This window comes from Lethenteron reissneri, chromosome 26, assembly GCF_015708825.2.
Source record: "Lethenteron reissneri isolate LAM-NWPU_2019-01 chromosome 26, ASM1570882v1, whole genome shotgun sequence".
In the NCBI taxonomy this organism is placed as follows: domain Eukaryota; kingdom Metazoa; phylum Chordata; class Hyperoartia; order Petromyzontiformes; family Petromyzontidae; genus Lethenteron; species Lethenteron reissneri.
Window position 1 is genome coordinate 14,182,476 of NC_083804.1, and position 26,214 is coordinate 14,208,689.

Consider the following 26,214-nt stretch of genomic DNA (forward strand, 5'->3'; position numbering starts at 1 on the left):
CACAGTACTCGTCTTTAGTGTGTGCAGTGTGCGAGTGTGTAAATGAAAGTGTGTGTTTGTACTGGACCTGTTAAATATATGTTAAATATACACACGTGTGTTGTTAGCGGTGAGTGTGTAAACACCACTCTACAGATGTGTTACATAAAGAGACGGGAGTGTGAGTACATTGGTGTGTTGAATGTGTTTGCAGTAAATTACTTGTGTGGGTTGGTGTGTACACAAATGTACGCGTGTGTGTGTCAACAAGTGTGGCAAAAACAAAGCACGTAAGTCAACAAGTGTTAAGTGTACAATGTTCCGTGTATATAGTAGTGCGTGTGTATACAAACTAGTGTGTGTTTAACGTACACACACGTGTGTGTTTAACGTACACACACACGTGTGTAAACAAATGTGTGTATACGTGTGAGTGTGTTGGTGTGCTGTAGTGTAAGAGTTAGTCAACATGTGTTGGTGTGTAATAGCGTTGTTATTCTCTGTGTATTCTGCGAGTTTCCAAATAAATGTATTGAGTTTATTGCCAGTGTGTGAGTGTGTAAACACGTGTTAGTGTGTAAACCACGTGTGTGAGTGTGTAAACAATATGTGTGTGTAAACCACGTGTGTGTGTAAACCACGTGTGTGTGTGTAAACACGTGTGTGTGAGTGTGTGAGTATTGAGCCCACGTGTTCGTGTGTAATAGAATTGCGTGAGTTTTCGGTGTGTTATGTGTGTGTAAACAAATATTGTGTGTGTATGTAAACAAGTGTGTGAGTTCACGTGTTCGTGTGTAAACACACGTGTAATAGTATTATGCAAGTTTCCAGGATATATACTTTGTGTAAACAAGTTTGTGTGTAAGTGTGTAAACAAGTGTATCTGTATGTGTGTGTGTAAACAAGTGTGAGTGTTGAGTTCACGTGTTCGTGTGTAAACACGTGGGTATTATTAGTATTGTGTGGGTTTCCGGTGTATTCTGTGCGTGTGTTAACAAGTGTGTCTGTAAACAAGTGTGTCTGTGTGTGTAAGCAAGTGTGTGTCTGTGTGTTTAAACAAGTGTGTGAGTCTGTAAACAAGTGTGTGTGTAAACAAGTAAGTGTGTCTGTAAACAAGTGTGTCTGTGTGTGTAAACAAGTGTGTGTGTTAACAAGTGTGTCTGTAAACAAGTGTGTCTGTGTGTGTAAGCAAGTGTGTGTCTGTGTGTTTAAACAAGTGTGTGAGTCTGTAAACAAGTGTGTGTGTAAACAAGTAAGTGTGTCTGTAAACAAGTGTGTCTGTGTGTGTAAACAAGTGTGTGTGTTAACAAGTGTGTCTGTAAACAAGTGTGTCTGTGTGTGTGTGTGTGTTGGGTGGTTATTAGCCCGAGTGTGCCCCAAACATCGAATGTAAATAAGGAAAATGTGTGGTAAACCTTACAGGTGAACAGGTGTGTAAACCTCAGGTTTGGTTAAAAGTAAATTAGCCTTACCAATGCCGAGTAGACACGTGTGTGGAGTGTGTAGTGGGTTTATTTCTGCTGAGTGTGTGCGTCTGTTTCTGCTGAGTGTGTACATTTGTGAGCGTGTCAGGCAGCTTATTGTTAACTCTGTGTGTGTGGTGGTGATTGTACACGTGTGTGTGGTGAGTGTTAGTGTACACGTGTGTGTGTGGTATTGTGATGATGATTGTTAGTGTATACGTGTGTGTGTGTGGTGTTGTGATGGTGATTGTTAGTGTACACGTGTGTGTGTGTGGTGGTGATTGTACACGTATGTGTGGTGAGTGTTAGTATACACGTGTGTGTGGTGGTGAGTGTTAGTGTACACGTGTGTGTGTGTTGTGGTGGTGAGTGTTAGTGTACACGTGTGTGTGTGGTGTTGTGATGGTGATTGTTAGTGTACACGTGTGTGTGTGTGGTGAGTGTTAGTGTACACGTGTGTGTGTGGTGTTGACTGTTAGTGTACACGTGTGTGTGTATGGTGAGTGTTAGTGTACACGTGTGTGTGGTTTTGTGGTGGTGAGTGTTAGTGTACACGTGTGTGTGTGTGGTGGTGAGTGTTAGTGTACACGTGTGTGTGGTGTTGTGGTGGTGAGTGTTAGTGTACACGTGTGTGTGTGGTGGTGAGTGTTAGTGTACACGTGTGTGTGTGGTGAGTGTTAGTATACACGTGTGTGTGGTGGTGAGTGTTAGTGTACACGTGTGTGTGTGTGTGTTGAGTGTGTTTGCCTGTAAGACTGTATTACATGAGTCTACACCGGCGTGGGGGTTGTTGTTGTTGTTGCTTGCTAAGCGTTGTTTCTCTTGGGTGTGATTCCGACTGTTCGAGATTTCTCGACGATTGTGCCGACACAGACATGTGGCCTGTAATGAGGCTGTTGGGACAAGTGCTGATGGTGGGCAACACGTGTGTGGGGGTGTTCATGTGTAGTGTAATGTTAGGGGGTGTTCATGTGTGGTGTAGTGTTAGGGTGTGTTCATGTGTGGTGTAGTGTTAGGGTGTGTTCACGTGTATAGGGTGTTCATGTGTAGTGTAGTGTTAGGGGGTGTTCATGTGTGGTGTTAGGGTGTGCTCACGTGTATGGGGTGTGTTCACGTGTATGGGGTGTTCATGTGTGGTGTAGTGTTAGGGGGTGTTCATGTGTGGTGTTAGGGTGTGTTCACGTGTATGGGGTGTTCATGTGTGGTGTAGTGTCAGGGTGTGCTCACGTGTATGGGGTGTTCATGTGTGGTGTAGTGTTAGGGTGTGTTCATGTGTGGTGTAGTGTTAGGGTGTGTTCACGTGTATGGGGTGTTCATGTGTGGTGTAGTGTTAGGGGGTGTTCATGTGTGGTGTTAGGGTGTGCTCACGTGTATGGGGTGTTCATGTGTGGTGTAGTGTTAGGGTGTGCTCACGTGTATGGGGTGTTCATGTGTGGTGTAGTGTCAGGGTGTGCTCACGTGTATAGGGTGTTCATGTGTGGTGTAGTGTCAGGGTGTGCTACGTGTATGGGGTGTATGTGTGGGTAGTGTCAGGGTGTGCTCACGTGTATGGGGTGTTCATGTGTGGTGTAGTGTCAGGGTGTGCTCACGTGTATGGGGTGTTCATGTGTGGTGTAGTGTCAGGGTGTGCTCACGTGTATAGGGTGTGTTCACGTGTATGGGGTGTTCATGTGTGGTGTAGTGTCAGGGTGTGCTCACGTGTATAGGGTGTTCATGTGTGGTGTAGTGTCAGGGTGTGCTCACGTGTATGGGGTGTTCATGTGTGGTGTAGTGTCAGGGTGTGTTCACGTGTATGGGGTGTTCACGTGTATGGGGTGTTCACGTCAAGGTGTGTGTGGGTAAGGTGTGTTGCGATGTTGTGACGATGTCTGTGAGTGCAAAGATGTTGTTGAACGGTATCGTACATTAGTGTAAAAGTGTTGTGATGAATGAGGTGTGTAAAAATGCGGCAATAAAGGCGTTACAATACAGGCAGTCCCCGACTTACGACGGAGATGCGTTACGACGACTTCATCGTAAGTCGAAAATGCCGTAAGTCGAAGATGGCCTAGCCAGGAGTCTTAAAGAATGGTGATAATATATCAAAGCAGAGCAATTTACAGTACCGTACTGTATAAACTATATACTGTATGTATTTATGTATGTAAAATATTTTATAATTTTGCTGTGTCGCCATCGTAAGATCGAAATATCGTAAGTCAAAGACTACCTGTATACGTAAGGGATTTAACACCACGACGTGCGCTCGTGTGTTAGATGAGCTACTTGAAGAGAGTTATAGGTGTGCAAGGTGTGTAACAACACGTGTGTAACAACACGTGTGTGTCTTGTGTGTGTGTGGTGTACGGCATTACAACCACGACCCGTTCATTCCACTGCTGGATGAGTGCCTTGTTCACAACCTTGAAGGTCACGTCGAGACCATAACTTAAGCGCGCTGGGCGGAGGTGCTTTTATAAATAATCGTGAGTTTGTTGGGTTGTTATGAGTAACTGTAAGCTCGGAGTGCGGGTGTAGTGTGTGGGAGTGTAGTGTGTGGGAGTCTAGTCAGGGTGTGTAGTGTGTAAGAGTGTAGTAAGAGGGTGTAGTGTGTGAGAGTGTGTAGTATGATGGGAGTGTAGTGTGTATGAGTGTGTAGTATAGTGTGTAAGAGTGTGTGTAGTATGTAGTGTGTATGAGTGTGTAGTATAGTGTGTAAGAGTGTGTGTAGTATGTAAGAGTGTGTGTAGTATGTAGTGTAGTATGTAGTGTGTATAAGAGTGTAAGTGTGTAGTTATGATGAGTGTGTAGTATGGAGTGTAGTGTGTAAGAGTGTAAGTGTGTATAAGAATGTAGTGTAGTTATGATGAGTATGTAATGTAGTGTGTAGTAGTTATGATGTGTGTAGTGTAGTGTGTAAGAGTGTGTAGTATGTAGTGTGCATAAGTGTGTAGTAGTTGTGATGAGTGCGTGTAGTATGTAGTTTAGTGTATAAGAGTGTAGTAGTAATGATGAGTGTGTAGTTTAGTATGTAGTGTGTAAGAGTGTAATAGAGTGTAGTGTAGTGTGTAAGAGAGTATAGTAGTAGTGATGAGTGTGTAGTGTGTAAGAGTGTAGTAGAGTATAGTAGTGTGTATAAGTAGTAGTAGTAGTGATGAGTGAGTTGGTGTGTAGTATGTATGAGAGTGTGTAGTATGTAGTGTAATAATCTAGTAAGAGTGTAGTAGTGTATAAGTAGTAGTAGTGATGAGTGTGTAGTAGTATTAGTAGTGATGAGTGTGTAGTGTGTAAGAGTGTATAAGTGTAGTAGTGATGAGTGTGTAGTGTGTAAGAGTATAGTAGTGTGTATAAGTAGTAGTGTGTAAGAGTGTATAAGTGTAGTAGAATAGTGATGAGTGTGTAGTAGTGTGTAAGAGTGTATAAGTGTAGTAGAATAGTGATGAGTGTGTAAGAGTATAGTAGTGTGTAGTAGTGTGTAAGAGTGTATAAGTGTAGTAGAATAGTGATGAGTGCGTGGTTCATTGCTGAGTCATCAGGGGGGCAGCAGCCGCCTCCTCCCTCATCTCGGCCTCAACAACCACCACCACCGCAGTGCGGTCACTCTCTCTACATCCCACACGTCTTTATTTGTTTGTTATTGATGTTGTCCGCTCGTGTGTTTATATCCGTTGTTGTTTATTTGTTTTAGTTTTCGAGTTACAGGCGACGCGCCGCGGCCTCTCGTTTTCCCGCCTTTTTTTGCCGCCGCCGCCGCCTCGATTGTCGCTGAGGGGAATTTCGGTGTTTTTATTAAATATTTTTTTTCTCTTCACAAACACAAAATATCTTACGTGGGGCGGGTTTGTTATTGTTGTAGACATTGGAATGGCGCCGTATTTAGGTGTTTTGTTGTAGCGGTTTTGGTTTGTTGTTGTTGATGATGGCGGTGGTGGTGGAGAGTGAAACCTTCATCGCTTGGCGTCACGAAGTGAGGGGCGGCGGGGGGGGGGTCGCCGCGATATCGTCGCGATATCGTACAACATCGTACGATATTGCGATATAATCACGATATTGCACGATATCGTACGATATGGTCACGATATCCTACGATATTGTACGATATTGTGACGATATTCAACGATATTGTGACGATATCCTACGATATTGTACGATATTGTGACGATATCGTACGATATTGTCACGATATCCTACGATATCGTCACGATATTTATGATTTATCCGCGATAATCGTAATTTTCTTATTCCAGTTGTGTAGATAAAGTGCTGTTGTGTACTGCTGTCGTGCTTGCTCATGGCACTGCTGGTGGAAGGGGCCTGCAACTAGAGTGAGCTCTGGAGAGTATTTGGCCTACTCTTCCACGTTGAGCAAAACGTATTGGAGGAGGTGGGCCTACCCACACTTTAGATTGAAAACTAATTTCTTAACAACTGCTTTTTGTCTTCAGTTGACCGTGCTTACCCCGGCACCTCCGATTAGCACGGCTGGCTACGTACGGTGCGAAATAATGTCAAGGTACATACATACCTACCACACCTGCCGCCTTGGTAGAGGTGATGGTGGTGGTGGCAAGAGGAGGAGGGTGATTGGACTTTCAGACTACCTGTGCGTGCTATGTAACATCGCATTTTTACCACAGGTGTCACATCCTTGCTGTATGTGCGTTGAAATTCTTTTCCCGTCGTACGTAGCCAACCTTTGCTGATCGGAAGTGCGGTGGAAGGACAAGATGTGAACACACAAAAAGCAGTTCTACCTGTGGCACAAAGGCGATGTGACGGAGTGGGCGAGTACGTACACGTGCTGCTGAACTTGGTGCAGTGTTGCTGTGAGTCACGTGACACCCCATGTGCTCCTGGTTTCTCTGTTCTGGCCCTTAAACGATCGCACATTTTTTCACTGACGCAATGTTGTCTGTGTCTGCGTGTGAAACTGCGTGCGCTGAGCATACATGCACAGTCACATGAAGCACGTGCATGCGTAGCCTTCTCAACGTTTCGTATGCACACATGCATAGGTATTGTAGTACATATGTGTGTGTGTTCATGTATGCATGAATGTTGGACAGATGAGGAGTGGTGGCGCAGTGGTTAGCGCGCTGCACTACGAACCCGGCGACCCGAGTTCGATTCCCGCTCACGGCCAACAAGTGACGATTATCTGAACCGGTCCTGCCTCAATGAGTACCTGGTGCGGTGTGTAAAACATTTCCACTTGGGAGACAAAGGCGGCCGGGCGTGGTGCTGACCACCCACCCTCTCGTGTGCTGTGCCTGCCTTCATAGGTGCTCACTAATAGCACTTGTCCCTACAGTCTGTGTAGGCTATACGGGGATCTTTGTCTTGTTCACGTATGCTGAAATGTTGTACACTTGTACAGGTATATACAGTAATGTGTGTGTGTTTTTGTGTATGTTATGCTATGGTGTTCATGGGTGAGTATGTGATAGTGCAGTACAGAAAAAGTGGCAATACTACTCACTCTCACACCACCACACTCAGTCACACCGCTGTGATGCGTTGGTGTTTTCGAGCGAGCGTCTGATGCTGTGACACTGAGTTCTGTGACGTTGAGCATCATCTCAATCCCTCCCATCTCCACTTCCCGTGTGATGAAGCAACATCGTCATTTCAACATCATTGATCACACCAGCCTTGCCACCCCCCTCCCCCCCCCCCCGTGTTAACCACAGCTACAGCTGCATCGCTCACTTTCCAATTGGAAGTACCGCAGGAGAAATTGCTCCACTTCTTTGCATTCAAAACACATATTCCTCCGCCACCATTCTTGCACAGAACTTACAGTACGTTGTCAATCCACTGCTGGATGAAAGGACCCTGCACAACGCGCCGTTGTGTCGGTCAGGGAGGTCGTGTGGCCGTACTTCACGGCGTTGGTCAGTGCGAGGGTTTGAGTGAAGGCAGCCGGCCCTTGGACCGGTTCAAGTCACCACTCGGCACTCGGCGTCAATCTCGGAAGGCCGGGGAGTCGAACTCGGCTCGTCGTTTTCGGAGCAGCCGTTTGATAACTCTTTCTCATTCGCTGCTGCCTTAAATATTGAAACCAAAATGAATAAAATTGGGATGTGTAAAGTCCACATCCAGCTGTTTTGCACTTAAATCGGATGACCTCTTCAAAGAAGCTGCGGTATAAATTTTGTCGCCGGTCTTTTCGAATTTCCGAGCCACGTTTTTCACGGGGATACTTGCTAGGTACTTAGTCGAGAAAAAAAAACTCCCAAAGTGGAAACCCCTTGACAGCCGTAAGAATCTCCACTCACTCCCAACGCCACCGCCAAAACATTAGCCAGTCTGTGTCTCGTCCGCCAGTGCCATGTGCTTTTGGCGAGCGTGTGAGCGTGTGTGTGTGTACACGTAATGGTGGGAAGCGGTAGTGTAGCGGTTAGCGCGCTACGCTATGAACCTGGCCACCTGAGTTTGATTCCCACTCACGGCCAACACCAGTGGCGATTATTTGAACCGGTCCTGGGCCTCCCCTAGTTCGACTCGGCCTTAAATGAGTACCCGGTGCTGTGTGTTAAATCTGACGGCAGGGGAGTCGGGAGGCGGCTGGCCGGGCGTGGTGCTGGTCACACCGCCCTCTCATAGGTGTGCCGTGCCGGTGGCCTTCGTGGGTTCTCGTGAAGAGCGCTGGCCCCAACAACCCGCTTGGGCTACACGGGGGGATCTTTGTCTCTGGGTGCGAGTGCTGCGAGTACGTGATGGACAGGGGGTCGCGGTCTGGTGTGCAAGGTCGTTTGGCCATTGTGGATGTAGTTCCTCAAAGGCGGGCGGGCGGACGAGTGGGTAGGTGGGTGGGTAGGTGAGTGGGTAGGTGGGTGCGTGGGTGGGTGGGTGGGTTCGTAGGCCTGTGGGTGGGCAGGCGGGCAAACTGGCCGGGGAGTTCGGTGGGAGTTCCTCTTATCAGCTCAGAGGCAAATCGTCGTGTATTTATTTTCCCTGTTGTGGCCGTTGCTCTGGCCCCAATGTCCAGCACTTCACCTTCAACCCCCGCCATCCCATTGCTGCGTGTGGAGGGAAGGTAGGTAGGAGGGGATGTTTATTCATTCATCACAACAGCGGCTATCCCACGTGTCATCGTGGTTCTCACTGAGTCGTGTGTGTCTGTGTGCTAGAGGGTTAGAGGTTAGTTTCCCTCACAAAGGTTCTGGGTCATGTGTGTGTGTGTATGCGAGAGTATTATGGTACCTCGTAGGTGCTTGCTAACAGCACTTGCCTCAACAGTTTGTTAAGGCTACACGGGGGATCTTTGTGCTGGGTCGTGTGTGTGCGTGTACCACGTTTGTGGGGAGCGGTAGTGTAGCGTTTAGCGTGTTGCGCTATGAACCTGGCCACCTGAGTTCGATTCCCACTCACGACCAACACCAGTCACGATTATCTGAACCGGTCCTGGGCCTCCCCTAGGTCGACTCAGCCTGAAATGAGTACCTGGTGCGGTGTGCAAACATCGGCACTGGGGAGACAAAGGCGGTCGGGCGTGGTGCTGGCCACCCACCCCCTTCATAGGTGCTCGCTAACAGCACTTGCCCCTACAGTCTGTTAAGGCTTTCCGGCGGGTCTTTTTTTTGTGTACCACAGCAGTGACAGGGTTGCTGGTGTTCCGTGCGTCAATATTCCAGTTTCAAGTGATGAAGTGGCCGCGCTGTCAGTCATGTCGCTAACATGTTTAGTTTGTTGTCCTTCCCCCGCACCTCCGATTAGCACGGTTGGCTACGTACAATGCGAAAGAATTTCAACATACACACGTGTGTACGTGCGCATAGCTCTGTCGGTAATTATTATTATTAATGTTGATGGGGTTCGGGCTAGTGTGAGGGTCTGAGCAAGTGTGGGGGTTAGGGTTAGAGCTCGTGCAAAGAGCTTGAGTGTGAGGACAAGTGTTAGTGTTATGGCTCGAATTAGTACGAGAGCCACGGGGTCCGCTGTTAAGATGAGGGCTAAATAAAACCTCAATGTTTGGGCTAGAGTTGGTGTTAGCGCGCGAATTGCTACGGTTTTTGGAACTCGTTTTCGCGTGTGGGGGTTACCACCACGCGGTCGAGGGCTTGGTAAAAGCAGTGCTGCTGCTGCTCTCTCCAGCTTTCCAACAAAAACCTCACGGAAGTGGTTTTGCGTTTTGATTTCGCCTTTGCGAACGTCGCGCAGAAAATTCCCCATCAGCCTCAGCTCCGGCCATTGAGGTGTACGCTCGTGCACGTGTGTGCGCGCACGTGTGTGCACCTGTGCGTGCGTGTGTGCGCACGTGTGTGTGTGCACACGTCTGTGCACCTGTGCGTGCGTGTGTGCGCAGTGGGGAGCACTAGTGTGGTGGTTAGCACGCTGGGTTACAAACCAAGCGACCCGAGTTCGACTCTCTCCCACTGCCCCATATCGGTAACTAATGTCTGAATCGGTAATGGGCCACCCTTGGGTGGACTCGGCCATAAATGGGTACCTGGTAGGCCGTGTTTAAACATCGGCACTGGCGAGACAAATGCGGCCGGACGTGGTGCTGGCCACCCACTCCCCCGTGTGCCGTGCCGGCCTTAATCGGCGCTCGCTTACGGAACTTGTCCCTGCGGCTTGTGCAGGCTACACGGGGGATCTTTGCCATTGTTTGTACGTGTGCATCTGCGCGTGTGTGACACGCGTTGTTGCGTCGTCTTCTCCCGTCCGAAGGCCTTGGTCTGCTTCTCTGAGCCTCGGGCATTTCCGCCGAGACCCAGCGACAAGCGTTTGCGGCAGGAAGCGTGCCTTCCTGATGTTGCTGCTGCTGCTGTGTAATAGGGAACAGGAGAATTATTTGCAGCGCACTGCGCTGGGGAATCGCTTGCAGCATGCAGCAGCGGCGGCGGCAGCAAATGAGTGCACCTGTGTTCACCGTTTGTCCCTCTCCGCTTGTGTCGACCAGAAGTCGAGAATAATTTTCAGCATTTGGCATTGGGAAATCAATGTAGCAGCAGCAATGGATGTGTGCGTAGCAGTGTTTACCAATTGGTTCTCCCTTCTTGTATCGAACAGAAATCGAGTATCAATTTCCAGCGTGCAACACACGGGAATCAATTGCAGCATGCGGCATTAACAAATGTATGCACTCGTGTTGACCGTCCGTCATCTTTCGTGTGGAACACAAACGGAGACTCATTTGCGCTGATGCTGCACGAGCGGATCATTTGCAGCATGCAGCATTGGAAAGAGCAAACGCGTTTGACCGCCGGTCCCTCTCCCCTTGTCCTCCCGCCCCACCCCAACCCTTCTGTCTCTTCTCGACCCGCAGTGAGGCCTTCTCTGCACTGCCAGTCTGCGTGGCATGACGACAAACAGCAATAGCAGCAAGGTGAACAAGGCTCTCAAGGTGAGCCAGCCAGCGGGTTCGAGTGTGAGCGAGTGTGCGGGGCGAGTGTGCGTGAAGGGTGTGCAAGGCTGTGTGTGTGTGAGTGAGAAGAGGGAATGGGAGTGCAAAAGAGAGAGTGTGAGATAGTGGGAGTGCGAGCGACAGTGGGAGTGCGAGGGAAAGAGTGCGAGAGAAGTGTGGGGGAGTGCGAGCGACAGTGGGAGTGCGAGGGAAAGAGTGCGAGAGAAGTGTGGGAGTGCGAGTGACAGTGGGAGTGCGAGCGACAGTGGGGGTGCGAGGGAAAGAGTGCGAGAGAAGTGTGGGAGTGCGAGCGACAGTGGGAGTGCGAGTGACAGTGGGGGTGCGAGGGAAAGAGTGCGAGAGAAGTGTGGGGGAGTGCGAGCGACAGTGGGAGTGCGAGGGAAAGAGTGCGAGAGAAGTGTGGGAGTGCGAGCGACAGTGGGAGTGCGAGGGAAAGAGTACGAGAGAAGTGTGTGGGGGTGCATGCGACAGTGGGAGTGCGAGGGAAAGAGTACGAGAGAAGTGTGGGGGAGTGCGAGCGACAGTGGGAGTGCGAGGGTGTGCGGGCGTCTGCTCCCTCACGTCTCCACGTACAAGGCCGGTTGCGTCGAGGTTTGGCCCGGGGTTGCGTGTTCGGCCGTCAAGGCTAACCCAGGGCTAATGTTCCCGGGAGTTGCTTCGCTCCTGCGGCGCGGGACTTGTTGCTCGTGGCTCGGGGCCCTCCCCGGTGTCACCGTACGGGCAGCCGCTGGCTCGCGTGCAGGGTTTTATTCCGCACGAGGTCGCCCGTAGCTCTTGCCGCGAGCGATGGGTTGCGTGAAGTTGCTCGCGGTCGGGGCTAGGTCACTTCTGGGCTTCCCACGAGCGCGTGCGATTGCGCGCGCGGTTGTCGATGGCCGCGCTTGGTTGCTTACTGGGGGCAGGTTTGTTGACCTCTCGCGGTTGCTTCGTAATCGTGACCGCTCCCTCGAAAACGTCCGTCGCGATTGTTCCCCCGTCCTTTTGAGGTCGCTCACAGTTTCCCCCCGTGGCCATTAACGGACGCACGCGATTGCCAGGCAGCTTCTCAACGCGTCGCTCACTATTCCTATTTCCTTGAGGTTGCTCGCGGTTGTTGCTTGCGGTTGCTCCCCTACGGCGTGCCACGCGCTCTTCTCCCGTGCGCCGCGCGCGTGTGCGCCCGTGTTTACGTCTCCGCGGCACGTGCTTTGCCGCCACCCCCCCCCCTCTCGTGCGAGTGTTTTGCTCGTGCTCCGTGCCAAACATGTGTGTGCGTGTCTGCGTGCGTAATGGTTAGTGCGCCATGCTACAAAACCCAGTGACCCGAGTTCGATTCCCGCTCGTAGTCAAACACCAGTGACGATTATCTGAACCGATCGACTCAGCCTCAAATGAGTACCTGGTGCGGTGTGTAAACATCGCCACCGGGGAGACGAAGGCAGCCGGGCGTGGTGCTGGCCACCCACCCCATCGTGTGCCGTGTCAGCCTTCGTAGGTGCTGTTCGCTAACAACACTTGCCCCAACGGTCTTTTATGGTTATATGGGGGATCTTTGTCGATGTGTGCCTGCTGGAGGGAAGGAGGGAGGGAGTGAGAGGGGAGGAGGGAGACCTCTACCCAGGAAACTGTGGCTGTGATGCTATTTCTGGATGTGACATATCGACCCGCAATGCCAAAGAAGAGCACGCTGCTTTTTCCCCAATAAAGTGATGTCACGTGTTTGTCTATTTATACGCGTGTGTGTTTATAGACATCTGTGTGTGTGTGCAATTGTTATTCAAATAGTGGGGAAGCGGTCGGAGTTGGCACGCTGCGCTACAAACCCGGCGACCTGAGTTCGATTCTCGCTCGTGGCCAACTTCGGTGACAGATATCTGAACCGGTCCTGGGCAAGAGCACAGAACTTGCCCCAACAGTCTGTTAGGGCGATATGGGGGATCTTTGTCTTTTGTGTGTGTGTGTGTGTACGTTACGGTGGATGAGCGGATACCGAGGTAGTTATTGCACTGCTCTGCGAGCCCAGCCACCCTAGTTTGATTCCAACTCACGGCCAACATTGGTGACGAATTTCAGAAGCCGTCCCGGGTCTCCCCTAGGCTGGCTTGGCCTCAAATGAGTACCTGGTGAGGTGTGTAGACGTCAGTATTGGGGAGACGTGCTCTTGTGCAACGTGCCGGCCTCAATTGGTCCTCGCTAACAGCACTTCCGCCAACAGTCTCTATGGGTCCATGTGTTTATTTATATTTTTTGATAAACGTGTGTCTTTCTGGAATGGTTCATTCCTCCACCAATTGGATAATTTCCACGATTTTGGGGTCACACTTTGATTCGGCGGTCGACTTAGCTTTGTCTCGTTTGCGTTGTTTTCCGTTTGTTCCCTCGCGCTTTGTGCAGCTCTGTACAAGCGCGGTGACACTCGCGTGAGAGCGACCAGGACTGAAGCACAATGTCACCAAGCCATCGCACTTGCTCAGACAATTCACGTGACATTCGTCGTAAATCATTATTGGCCGTGGTCAACTTACTTCTTGGATGAAGGCCTCCCCCAGGCCGTCACCACCGCCATCACCGCTTGTGATAACACTGGTCAACAACAACAAAACATTTCTGGCCTGGACTTTTGCAGCTGTTTTAGACTATTCCAAATCTGATTCCAAATCTGATCTCAGATTTGCTCTATCACATCTCATTTTTATGCTATCGGCATACCCCATTTCCATTGATTTTACCCGAAATTAACTGTCACGTCACTTATGATTGCAAGTTGTTGCGAGTCAGTGACTGCTTTAGTGTTAAAATATGGTGCTGTATTTTTAGAATAGCATGTTTATAATATCATTTATGTAGATATCCACATTTATTTAATATTTTTCTTCTGCAGTTTTTATTGAAAATGCAATATTTGATATCTCAAAAACCTGATGTGATAGACAAAAACTGATGCCAGATTTGGAATCAGCACCCCAAAATTACTTTAAAACCGTTGGAATACCTTGTGCCAGAAAAAGTGTGTTGACCAGTGGAATCCACCCGGCACCTACTGCACGCGAACTCATTTTGTCGCTCCATCTCCTACTCGGTGCATGGTCCGTTCCTCGGCTGCCACTCTTTTACTCTTTTTTGACCTTTGGGCCTCACCCACTTTCAGTTTGAGGTCACGGACCTGTGTTCCTCTTTCCATCTCTCGGTGCAATCCCAAGCTTGCCGCTCACCACGCTTCTTGGCGCACTCTTCTTCAGTCGTTGTTTCCGTATTCTTCACCAACAGTCTTACGCTTAACAACGCGTGATAATTCCATTTTGTAGAGCATCGTTCATGCTAATTGCATGCCATGGCGCTGTACGATGACTATATGTTTACATAGGTAACCATGCTGATCGGAGTTGCAGGGGAAGGACAATACGCTATGGGTCTCTGAGTGAGTCTATGGGTCTCTGTGTAGTGAGTTTATTGGTCTCTGTGTGAGTGTATGTACGTTGAATTTCTTTCTACAAAGCAAAAGGCTCAAACAACAACAAAAATCCAGTCTTGCTTCGAAAATTGGATTGTTTGTTTTGTTTATTTATTGTTCACAATCACGATTAAATGACTTTGCCTGGGAAAGCGAAACCAGGGGGTCGGCAACCACAACAACAAGAAGAGACATTTTTTTTAATTCGGTAAAAAACCTCAAATATTTCAAGAGCCGCAATGCCAGGTGGTGAATACGAGACAGTGGGTCCTTGATAAATGACATCACGAAGCGGTTCCTTAATGACCCTTATTCAGGAGGGTCATGGTTTCGAATGTCTGGCCAATACGGCTACTAATGCTTGTTTACTAAAACTATTAACTATTTTATACTTTACCGGGTAAGGCCCACTGAGCTGCGTAGCTCTTTTTCAGAAGCGAACTGGCCACAAATGACAGCTCAACGAAGTGGCTTATCAAGTGTAAATGTATAGCAGCCAAATACTCGTAAGCGCATGTTTCTAAATGGGGAGAGAAAACCAGGGGACCCAGAGAGAAAAATCCACACGACCACGGGGAGAGAGACGCATGCTCCAATTATACAGACGTCGGGATCGGGACCGAACCCACGACCTGAATACCAGGCGAGGTAGTTAACGTCTCGCCGCTGCGGTGCGTACCGAGAGGAAACTGAAGTGCCTGGAGCAAAACCCGTGCGAGACGAGGTGACGGGCATTCAGACTCTGCCAACGTAACGAAGTGCATTACACTGGTCAACAAACAAACAAAAACATTTTTTTCTGGCATGGACTTTTGCAGCTGTTTTAGACTAATTTCAAGGTGCTGATTCCAAATCTGATCTCAGATTTGCTCTATCACATCTCATTCTATGCTATCGGCATACCCCATTTTCATTGATTTTACCCGAAATTAACTCTGTCACTTATGATTGCAAGTTGTTGCGAGTCAGTGACTGCTTTAGTGTTAAAATATGGTGCTGTATTTTTAGGATAGTGTGTTTATAATATGATTTTATGTAGATATCCACATTTATTTAATATTTTTCTTCTGCAGTTTTTATTGAAAATGCAATATTTGATATCCCAAAAAACCTGATGTGATAAACAAAAACTGATGCCAGATTTGGAATCAGCACCCCAAAATTACCTTAAACCGTTGGAATACCTTATGCTGGAAAAAGTGTGTTGACCAGTGTTTTTAACCTAGGGAAAGGCTTGCTGAATCCACAGCGATGGTCCTGTTGCATTGTCGATGTTTGACATAAACCATCAAGCGGACTCCGGTCATCCTCGCAGCGGCGACGGCTTTTTGGCTGGCCATCGTCCGGAACGTGCTCTTCCTTCCGATGTTAGGGAGCCACTGGAACTAAGCGCTGTTAAATCTCGATTTGAAGCTTTCGCGACTGCAGGGATTCATCTTCTTGGTTTTTTTGGTAAAGTCACGTAGAAGGGAGATAATTAAATAAAAAAAATAAAACAATAAAATAACAGACAGCTGTCTCCCCGACAGACCTGGTTTTCACCTGAGGGCGGCTGCTTGCGTTGTGGCCGAAACGTCGTGAGAATTATTTTATTATGTTTTATTTTTATTATTATATTACTTCCCTTCTACGTGACTTTACCGAAAGAACCAAGAAGGCGCTGTTAAATCGTCATCTCGATTAAAAGGTCATTTCTTTGGAAACGCTTTTTTGTGTTTGGTCGTCCTTCCCCCGCACCTCCGATTTTATCATGGTTGGCTACGTCCGGTGCGAAAGAAGAGCAAATAGCATTTCATTACATCCGTTGGCCCACTGCTTGTAAAATTAAAGTTGGGCTGAGTGTGGTAGGAAACTGGAGAACCCGGAGAAAACCAACTTTGAGTACAAGAGGTTCGCAACACGAATGTAATCGGCCAACTGCGTTGCACCTGTGTGTCACCTACTTGCCGCGCTGCGTTATGGAGGAGTTATCTAATTTCCCAGTGGGTGGACGGGGGGGGGGTACACAGACGGTTCCATCTTTGTGTGATCCATTAACCCTGACGCTCGTATTGACCACGAATGTTGGTTCATCTATGGCCGGCACTCATGGTGGCAATCAAACGTACGTTGGGATGTGTCTGTGTACGTGCGTGTATGTGTTGTATATGTAGATGGGTGTGCCATGCCGGCCTTCATAGGTACTCTAGCAGCACTTGCCCTAACAGTCTGTTAAGGCTATGGGCGGGGGGGGGGCGTCTTTGTCTTTGTACGTGTTGTGGAGTGGCAGAGCGGCGGTTAGGCGCGCTGCGCCAGGAACAACCTGAGTTCAATTCCTGCTCGTGGCCAACACCAGTGGCGAATATCTGAACCGGTGCTGGGCAGTCTTACCCCTGGGTCGACTAAGCCTTGAATGAGTACATCAGCACCGGCGGTGGGGCGTGGTACCAGCCACACCACCCCACACGTGCACCGTGCCGGCGTTCGTAGGTGCTCGCTAACAGCACTTGCCCCAACAGTCTGGTAAAGGCTAAACAGGGGATGTTTGTGTCTGTGTGCGCACGTGTAAATCTGCGTGTCTGTGTGTTCTCATACAGTATTTATAATCGGGCGAGAGGTGCTGCATCAGCATTTGCTTTGTCAACACGAGAGAGAGAGTGAGCGAGCAAGTGAGAGCGAGCGAGTGGGAGCTGAGGGAGAGATGGGGGTGGGGGCAAGAGAGCTGTAAATATTGCTTGTGAAGCACTACTACAGATGTCAGTAGGGCTGCGATGGATGCTGTCCGTTCCTCATGCCCTGCTTGCATGTGTACTATGTGTGTGTGTGTCGATGTGGTACACGTGTGCCTGCATGTGTATGTACGTGTGCACGCGCGGGAGTGGAAGTGTAGCGGACAGCGCCACTGCGCTGCGAATCCGCGCGCCCGAGTTCCATTCCCGCTCGCAGCCAACATCGCCAGCGAATATTTGAACCGGTCCTGGGCCTGCCCCAAGGTCGACTCGGCCTCAAATGAGTACTTGGTACGGGTGTGTAAACAACAGCCCTGGGGGCACAAAGGTGGCGAGATGTGGTGTTTGCCAAGCCATTGTGCCGGCCTTCATAGGTGCTCGCTAACAGCACTTGCCCCAATAGTCTGTGTAGGCTACACAGGGGATCTTTGTGTTTTAGTGAGTGTGTGTGTACCTAGGCTGGCACAAGTGTCATGGTGACGTCATCGTAGCATCTCGGCATCTACGTAAATGTGGGTATGTAGATACATAGTATGTCTACACTCGGGTGTGAGATTGCGTATCTGTGTGTGTCTTTGTTCATGTGCATCTGTGTATGTGGCTCAACTAATCATGCGTGTGTGTATATTTGTATGCCTGTATGTGTATTTGTGGGTGTCTATTTGTAATTGTGTGTGTGTGCTTGCGTGTATGTGTGTATATGCATCTGTCCGAGTTATGATCATGTAACCCGTTTGTGGCCAACACCAGTGACGATTATCTGAACTGGTCCTGGGCCTCCCCTAGGTCGACTCGGCCTCAAATGAGTACCTACTTCGGTGTGTAGATATCGTCCCTGGGGAGACAAAGGTGGTCGTGCTTGGAGTTGGCCACCCACCCCCCCTGTGTGCCGTGCCGGCCTTCATAGGTGCTCGCTAACAACACTTGCTCAAACAGTCTGCTAAGGCTATATGGGGGATATTTTACTTTGTGTGTCTGCACGTGTGTGAGTGTGTGTCGAGATCTCTCCCTCTCGGAGTGAGTCTGCTGGAGTCAGCACTCCCGGCCATGCTGAGCCAGCAAGATCCCACAGCTCTCGCCCCATCAGCACAATTCTCCTCTCACCATCACCACGAACATCACCGCTACCATCGCAGCTGTTAGCGTCACTGCCATCACCACTACCATTACAGCCATCACTGTGACCATTGCAGCTATTGCCGTCACCGCCATCACCACTACCATCACCACTGCCATCACCACTACCATCACCACTACCATCTCAATTGTTACCGTTACCGCCATCACCAATACCATCACAGCCATCACCACGACCATCGCAGCTATTGCCATCTCCACCATCACAGCCATCACCACGACCATCTCAGTCGTTATCACCGCCATCACCACTACCATCGCAGCTGTTACCGTCAACGCCACCACCATCATCACCATCATCACCATCATCACCATCACCACCATCACAACTGTTTCCTACACTGCCATTACCACTACCATCACTGCCATCACCACTACCATCACTACCATCACCGCCATCACCACTGTCACCATCATCATTACCACTATCACCATAACCCTACCATCATCACCATCACTAACATCACCACCATCATCACAGCCCGCCATCACCACCAGCATCATGATTACAGCTATCGCAACCAACATCGCCATCACCAACATCACAGCCTTCACTGCCATCTTCACCGCCACAACCAATCACTACCATCACGACCATCACAGCTCTCACCATCATCACCACCAATGCCTCTGGTGATGGGTGTCCGTACATACATATCGCTGTTGGTGTTTATGCATGTGTTTGTGCGCGTGTGTGAATACGTTTGTGAATAATGTGTGTGTACACATGCATGGTCCGCATCAGATGAGAGCTGTGTGTACGTGCGCTTGTACGCATGCGTGTGCACACGTGTGTGTCTAGGTCGACTCAGCCTTAAACTAGTACCTAGTGTTGTCTGTAAACATCGCCACGAGGGAGACAAAGGCAGCCGGGTGCGGTGCTGGCTTCCTACCCCCTCGTGTACCATTGCTGGCTGTCAGAGGTGCTCGCCAAACAGCACTTGCCCCAACAGTCTGTAAAGGCTACACGTGGGGATCTTTGTCTTTGTTTCTGACCACGGTTGTGCGTTTGTGTGTTTTGATCAAGTGCACGTATGTTAGTGACCCTGAGCCAACGGTTTGAAATTCCACATTACCATGGCCAGGGGCAGTACATCCATATCATTACTGTTTCAATAGGCAAGCTGCACCGTGCGGTGTGTGTGGGCTGGTCTGTGATGCCCCAGCCTGTGATGCTATTTCTCTATATTTAGGCCCTGACCTCTGGGCTTGCATCTGTCGCCAGGCAACAGCTGATGCAGCGAAATTTGCAATGTCGGCTGTCTCCCCTGACGACCGTCGCCCACGGCGACCGATACCCGCGGCAAATGCCAGCTGCGCCGTGGCAACCTGTTTGCCATCGCCGGCGGTTGCCGACCCGTTAACCCTTCGCGTCGGTTGCTGTAGCAACTGTCGCATTCCTGTCGACGGCGCCGGTAACCGGGTGGGCCAGTCTTTGGCGCTACCCATGGCAGCCGTTGCTGTGATGCGGGTAACCATAGCAACCGTCGCTGGGACGACGGTTGCCGACGGAGACCGTTACTAGAGCGGAGATTACCATGCATGCCGGCGCATGGGTGGATGTAATTACCCAGGAAGAGGCACGCTGAGTCTCCAGGCTCTTTTTAAAGAGGGTCCTGCTACTCAATTGGGGGTGTTCAATCATCCCAAATTGAGTAACAACCCCCCGCCCACTCGTACGGAAGCGTAACAACTAAAGCTCGGCACAGGTGGACGCAATAATCCTTTGCTCGAGTACAACATCTCCTGGCCACCGCGCAGCCAGAGCCTATAGCACCTGGGTATTCCAAGTAGGCCAAGCGTCACTGAGTGGCGGCTGGTGTTATGGTTGTGGTTGTTGTTGCTGTGCGTGCGTGTGTGAATTTGGAACTAAACGTGCCTTCCGTCATTGGCTTTGTGTGCGCAAATATCAATGTTTGGAAATGTGTCCGTGCCCTTGTGTGCGAGTTAGAATGTGTGCCTGATGCAATTGTCGCGTATGGATTTGAGTGTGCGTACGTGTGTGTGTGTGTCTGCGAGGCTGCGCTACAAACACGCGACCCGAGTTTGATTCCAGCTCGCGGCCAACAACAGCAGTGACAATTATCGGAACCGGTCCTGGGGCTCCCCTAGGTCGACTTAGCCTCAAACGAGTTCCTGATGCGATGTGTGTCAACATCGTCACTGGGGAGTCGAAGGGCGGCTGGGTGTTATGCACACAACCTCCTCGTGCACCGTGCCGGCCTTCATAGGCGTTGCTCACTCACAGTACTTGCCCTAAAAGTTTGTTAAGGCTACACGGGGAAATCTTTGTCTTTGTCCATCCACCAGACTGCAGGTCACCACTCCTCACGCTTTTTCTTCCCTCGCACTGCTCTAGTAATTCGATAATTCCCTCCTGCCGACGTCACTCTCGCTTAACGCCTTCGACGTATTCGTGCTAGTGTGCGGGACCTTTTTGCCGTCATCAAAAATGATGGGGGGAAATGAGAATGTGTTTTTACCCTTGCTGACGATGAAGCAGGTGTCGAGATGTCCCAACACCAGAGAGACACAATTTGCAAGGCATCACGTCTGCATTAACCATTGCCTTTGTGCTCTTCGCCTTTTGGCGTTCTCTCTCTCTCGTCTCACACTGGTGAGACAAGGCCATGAAGAAGAACACTGTCTCTGGCGTAGGCCAATCTGTTCCGAAGGCAATGCGTGTATTATTGGAGCATGTTTTTGTTGCATGTTTTTTGCCACGAGTATTTGTGGTTAATGCAGACTTGATGCCTTGCAAAATGTCTCCATGTGGTGTTTGAACATCTTAACGCCTCCCTTTTTATTGCCAGGAAGGGTAAAAACCTATCCCTATTTTTGATAATACAGTAAAACCTTGGATTGCGGGCATAATTCGTTCCGGAACACGTTTTTGTAATCCAAAGCACTCGCATATCAGTTGTGATCACGTGACGCTCGGCAGACAAAGCATATACACGTGCTACTCGTATTGCAAGACCTCGCTCGTTTATCAAGTTAATATTTACTTTAAAAATTTGCTCGTCTTGCAAAACACTCGCAGACCAAGTTACTCGCAACCCAAGGTTCTACTGTAGTCTGTTGCCGGCCACTTGATGTTTTGGGCCTTCTTTCGCACAATACGTAGCCAACCGTGCCGATCGGAGATGCTAATCGGTGGTCTAGCAAATACATAGAGGGTGGCTGAAAAGTCAGGACACATAGAGGGTGGCTGAAAAGTCAGGACACATAGAGGGTGGCTGAAAAGTCAGGACACATAGAGGGTGGCTGAAAAGTCAGGACACATAGAGGGTGGCTGAAAAGTCAGGACACATAGAGGGTGGCTGAAAAGTCAGGACACATAGAGGGTGGCTGAAAAGTCAGGACACATAGAGGGAGGCTGAAAAGTCAGGACACATAGAGAGTGGCTGAAAAGTCAGGACACATAGAGAGTGGCTGAAAAGTCAGGACACATAGAGAGTGGCTGAAAAGTCAGGACACATAGAGGGTGGCTGAAAAGTCAGGACACATAGAGGGTGGCTGAAAAGTCAGGACACATAGAGGGTGGCTGAAAAGTCAGGACACATAGAGGGTGGCTGAAAAGTCAGGACACATAGAGGGTGGCTGAAAAGTCAGGACACATAGAGGGTGGCTGAAAAGTCAGGACACATAGAGGGTGGCTGAAAAGTCAGGACACATAGAGGGAGGCTGAAAAGTCAGGACACATAGAGAGTGGCTGAAAAGTCAGGACACATAGAGAGTGGCTGAAAAGTCAGGACACATAGAGAGTGGCTGAAAAGTCAGGACACATAGAGGGTGGCTGAAAAGTCAGGACACATAGAGGGTGGCTGAAAAGTCAGGACACATAGAGGGAGGCTGAAAAGTCAGGACACATAGAGGGTGGCTGAAAAGTCAGGACACATAGAGGGAGGCTGAAAAGTCAGGACACATAGAGGGTGGCTGAAAAGTCAGGACACATAGAGGGTGGCTGAAAAGTCAGGACACATAGAGAGTGGCTGAAAAGTCAGGACACATAGAGAGTGGCTGAAAAGTCAGGACACATAGAGAGTGGCTGAAAAGTCAGGACACATAGAGAGTGGCTGAAAAGTCAGGACACATAGAGGGTGGCTGAAAAGTCAGGACACATAGAGGGTGGCTGAAAAGTCAGGACACATAGAGGGTGGTTGAAAAGTCAGGACACATAGAGGGTGGCTGAAAAGTCAGGACACATAGAGGGTGGTTGAAAAGTCAGGACACATAGAGGGTGGCTGAAAAGTCAGGACACATAGAGGGTGGCTGAAAAGTCAGGACACATAGAGGGAGGCTGAAAAGTCAGGACACATAGAGGGTGGCTGAAAAGTCAGGACACATAGAGGGTGGCTGAAAAGTCAGGACACATAGAGGGTGGCTGAAAAGTCAGGACACATAGGGTTATTATTGTACAAATTGGCCCACAGATCAGCACACAGGGTTGTCATTATGCAACCCTATCTGTCCGGGCTTTTGGGCCACCTTGTATAATAATAACCCTATCTGTCCGGGCTTTTGGGCCACCTTGTATAATAATAACCCTATCTGTCCGGGCTTTTGGGCCACCTTGTATAATAATAACCCTATCTGTCCTGGCTTTTTTGGGCCACCCTGCATACCAGTTCTGAATAAATTTAATTGATTTACTCTGAGGTAATTTCAAGAATTGTCAATAAATGTTGTAGCTGTGTTAAATTTCAACGGCTGTGAATTCTACTGTAGACGTAGGTGTTTGTCAAAGTGTTTTATACGTAAATTTACGAATAATAATAATAGTCGTCATCATTATTTGTTGTCACCTAGTTGAGTGGCACCGAGTTTGTGTTGTGAATCTGTCCGTGTGAATTTTCTCTGGCACATAAATGTGCGTGCGTGCACGCGTACGCGCGTGGCTGTAGATGAATTGATTTCCGTGCGCCTCTTTGTTCAGAATTATACACGAGAAGCCTGCATGCATGTATGTTGAACTTCTTTCACACCACTGTACGTAGCTAACCGTGCTAATCGGAGATGCGGAGGAAGGACAACAAACTAAACACAAACATCGGGTCAAAATAAATCGTTTTTTCAAACTAGATGATTAAAAAGTGAAGGGTTGCGGTGGCTTCCTAACCTCAGAAGGAAGAGCGTTCCAGACGGCCGCAGAAGCGCATCTGAAAGCGCCGGGCGACGCGGTGACCGTCTTCGTTCGATGGCCAACCAAAAGCCGCAGCTGCGTGGTCGATACCAGCAGTGATGGGCAACCCCAGACTTTAATCGGTGGGCCACATGACCAGCCCTCCTTCACCTCGGTGGGCCGCAGGCTTGACACCGTGCTCGTGCGCTCATCGTGACCCCACGTACCACCCTAGAGACGCCCTTTTAGACCGGGACACCGCGAGGGGCCTACACAGGATGCGTGAGGCCTGTTGGGGGGGGATGCAGGTTGCCCACCACTGAGCTGCAGCCTCACCTACAGTCCCGCATCCTCCGATTAGCACGGTTGGCTACGTGCGGTGCGAAAGGAGTTCAACGTGCATACGCGCAACATCGAGACGCCAAGGGATGCATGCGGCCCGCGGGTCATAGGTTGCCCACCCACCACTGGTCGGGGGGGGGGGAAACTGAACACGTTGGGTGTCAATAACGCCACGGCGCTTGAAAGGAAAAGTATCTCGTAATGCGACACGGCGTCGTAGAGTAATCGCGATGATTATAACAATCAAATAATATTCTTGGTTCTTTCGGTAAAGTCACGTAGAAAAAAAAAACATATGTTATTATTTTATTATATATCTTTATTTTATTTTATTATTTCCCTTCTACGTGGCTTTACCGAAAAAAACAAGAATATGAATCCCTGCAGTCACGAAAGCTTTAAATCAAAATCAAATAATAATCAAACACTCCCGGTTTAAACGACGTGCTTTTTAGACACTTTGGAAACGCGCGGTTCATCAGGAGAATCGTGAAGTGGCTTTTTCTTTATTAATTGGGCATAGCACGTCGACTGATTACGAGTATAATTCGGACGGAAGTAATTTGTCCGAATTATTTCGATCAGGGAAGAAGGATCTCGTGAAAGACCACGGACACGGACGGGGCGTTCAGTTGTGCGCGCAGGTGTGCGCCCGCGCGTGCGTGTGCGTGTAAACGCATCGGATAATTTCACAAAGTAAGCCATATATTACAAGACTATACATAATTATTACCTTAACAGTAGCACCCACCCCCTCCCCCCCCCGTGGGTGTATATTCGGGTAATTGTGAAACTTTGTGCTGGTTGCCTAATTTCTGGAACTGCCTGTGTGCGCGCGCGCGCGTGCGTTATTCCGCATACCGACGTGAAGGAAGCCGGTGAGGGTGTGTGAACGTGTCCGTGCGTGCGAGACCGTGTCTACGTGCGCACGCGCTCGCGAGCGTGTTCCTGCGTACGCGTGTACGCACAACACGCGCGCGCACGTCTGCGAGCGTGCGTGCGTGCGTGCGCACGGCGTGCACTCGCATGTCGAAGCGAGCGAGCGTGCGCAAGCGTGTGTGTGTGGTCTGTGTGTTTTAAGCGGTCAAGGCCGCCTCCAGTGTTGCGGCCTCTCGTTATGAGTTTGTGGATTGTGCCGGGTGCGCGCGCGCGTGTGTGCGCGCGTGTGCACGTGCGTCCGCGCGTGCGTGGCCGTGTGGCTGCGCGTGCGTTTGCGCGTGCGTGGCTGCGCGCCCGTGGCTGTGTGCGCGTTTGCACTTGCGCCCGTGCGTGCGCCGTGCGTCTGTCTGTCTGTCTGCGCGTGCGTGCGTGGGACGACCGCACCACATTTAGCCTGCGTGCTGCAGCCTGAGATCACAGGCTGCGTGAGAGGGATTGGGGAGAGGGATTGTGGAGAGGGGAGGGGTGAGAGCTAGCGAGGAGGGGAGAATTTGGGCTGAGGTGGCTTGGCGTTTGGAAAATTCCATTCACAGGCCAAGGTGTGTGTGCTCGTGTGTGCGAGTGTAATGACTGTGTTGATGTGGTGGGAGTTGGTTCGTGTACACGCGTGAGTCAGTAAATGTTATTCTTGTGATCGCGCGCACGCGTGTGTACATGCGTTTCGTGAGTCACCGAGTTGTATAATTATTATTGTGAGGGTTTGTGTGAGCCGTAAGTCGGTGGTGTGCTATTATGATTGTGTTGGTGTAAGTGTGTGTGTTATGTTGGTGTGTGTTTGTAAGAGGTGTTTTTATTGGGGGTTTTGTATTGTGTTGTGATTGTGAGTCACGTGTGAGAGGGTGTGTACGTGTATAAGTGTATATTTTGTGAGTGCTGTGTGTGTGTGTTATGGTGCGAGGGAATGTGCAAGCGAGTGTGCCAGAGCATGTTTGGGTACGTTTGCGGGACTATGTGAAAAATGTCTCTTCGTGTGTGTACTTAGGAATGTTATGGTTTTGAGTATGTGAGGGTGCTTCACGGTGTGTGTTGGGGTGAGCATATAAGGGCGCACGTGTGTGTTAACACACGAGTAAGGCATGTAATAGCGAGCGCATTAATGAGCAAGTGTCCGTGTTAGCGAATGAGCGCGGGAGTTTGCATGAAGATGTGTGACTGGGCGAGTGTCCGAGTGAGTACAAGTGTGAGCGAGTGAGTGAGTGTGTGAGCGATAGAGTGAGTGAGTGTGTGAGCAATAGAGTGAGCGTGTGAGCGAGCGATAGAGTGAGCGTGTGAGCGAGCGATAGAGTGAGCGAGCGTGTGAGCGATAGAGTGAGCGAGCGTGTGAGCGATAGAGTGAGCGAGCGTGTGAGCGATAGAGTGAGCGAGCGTGTGAGCGATAGAGTGAGCGAGCGTGTGAGCGATAGAGTGAGCGAGCGTGTGAGCGATAGAGTGAGCGAGCGTGTGAGCGATAGAGTGAGCGAGCGAGTGAGTGAGCGTGTGAGCGAGTGAGTGTGTGAACGTCGTGTGTGATTGAGTGAGCGAGCGAGCGAATGCGTAACTGGTTGAGCATGTGAATGAGCGAGCGAGCGAGCGAGCGATGTGTGAACGCGTGCGTGACTCGTTACGCACGTGAGTGAGCGAGCGAATGCGTGAAACTAAATGTGAGCAAGTGAGCGAACGTGCGACTCCGCGCGTTACTTGGCGAGCACTGCTTGCGAGGGGCGAGCATGCTTGCAAGGGACGAGCACGCTTGCGTGCAT

General features: G+C 49.8%; 1 protein-coding gene across 1 annotated transcript in view; it reads left to right on the plus strand.

Moving 5' to 3' along the window:
- Positions 1-26,214, plus strand: part of LOC133347959 (glycine, alanine and asparagine-rich protein-like) — a 30,410-nt gene that overhangs the window by 676 nt on the left and 3,520 nt on the right. The window contains exon 2 of the mRNA XM_061560723.1: positions 10,696-10,773. Within this exon, the coding sequence (XP_061416707.1) occupies positions 10,729-10,773 (45 nt within the window). The 5' untranslated portion in view covers positions 10,696-10,728. The remainder of the gene's footprint in view (positions 1-10,695; positions 10,774-26,214) is intronic.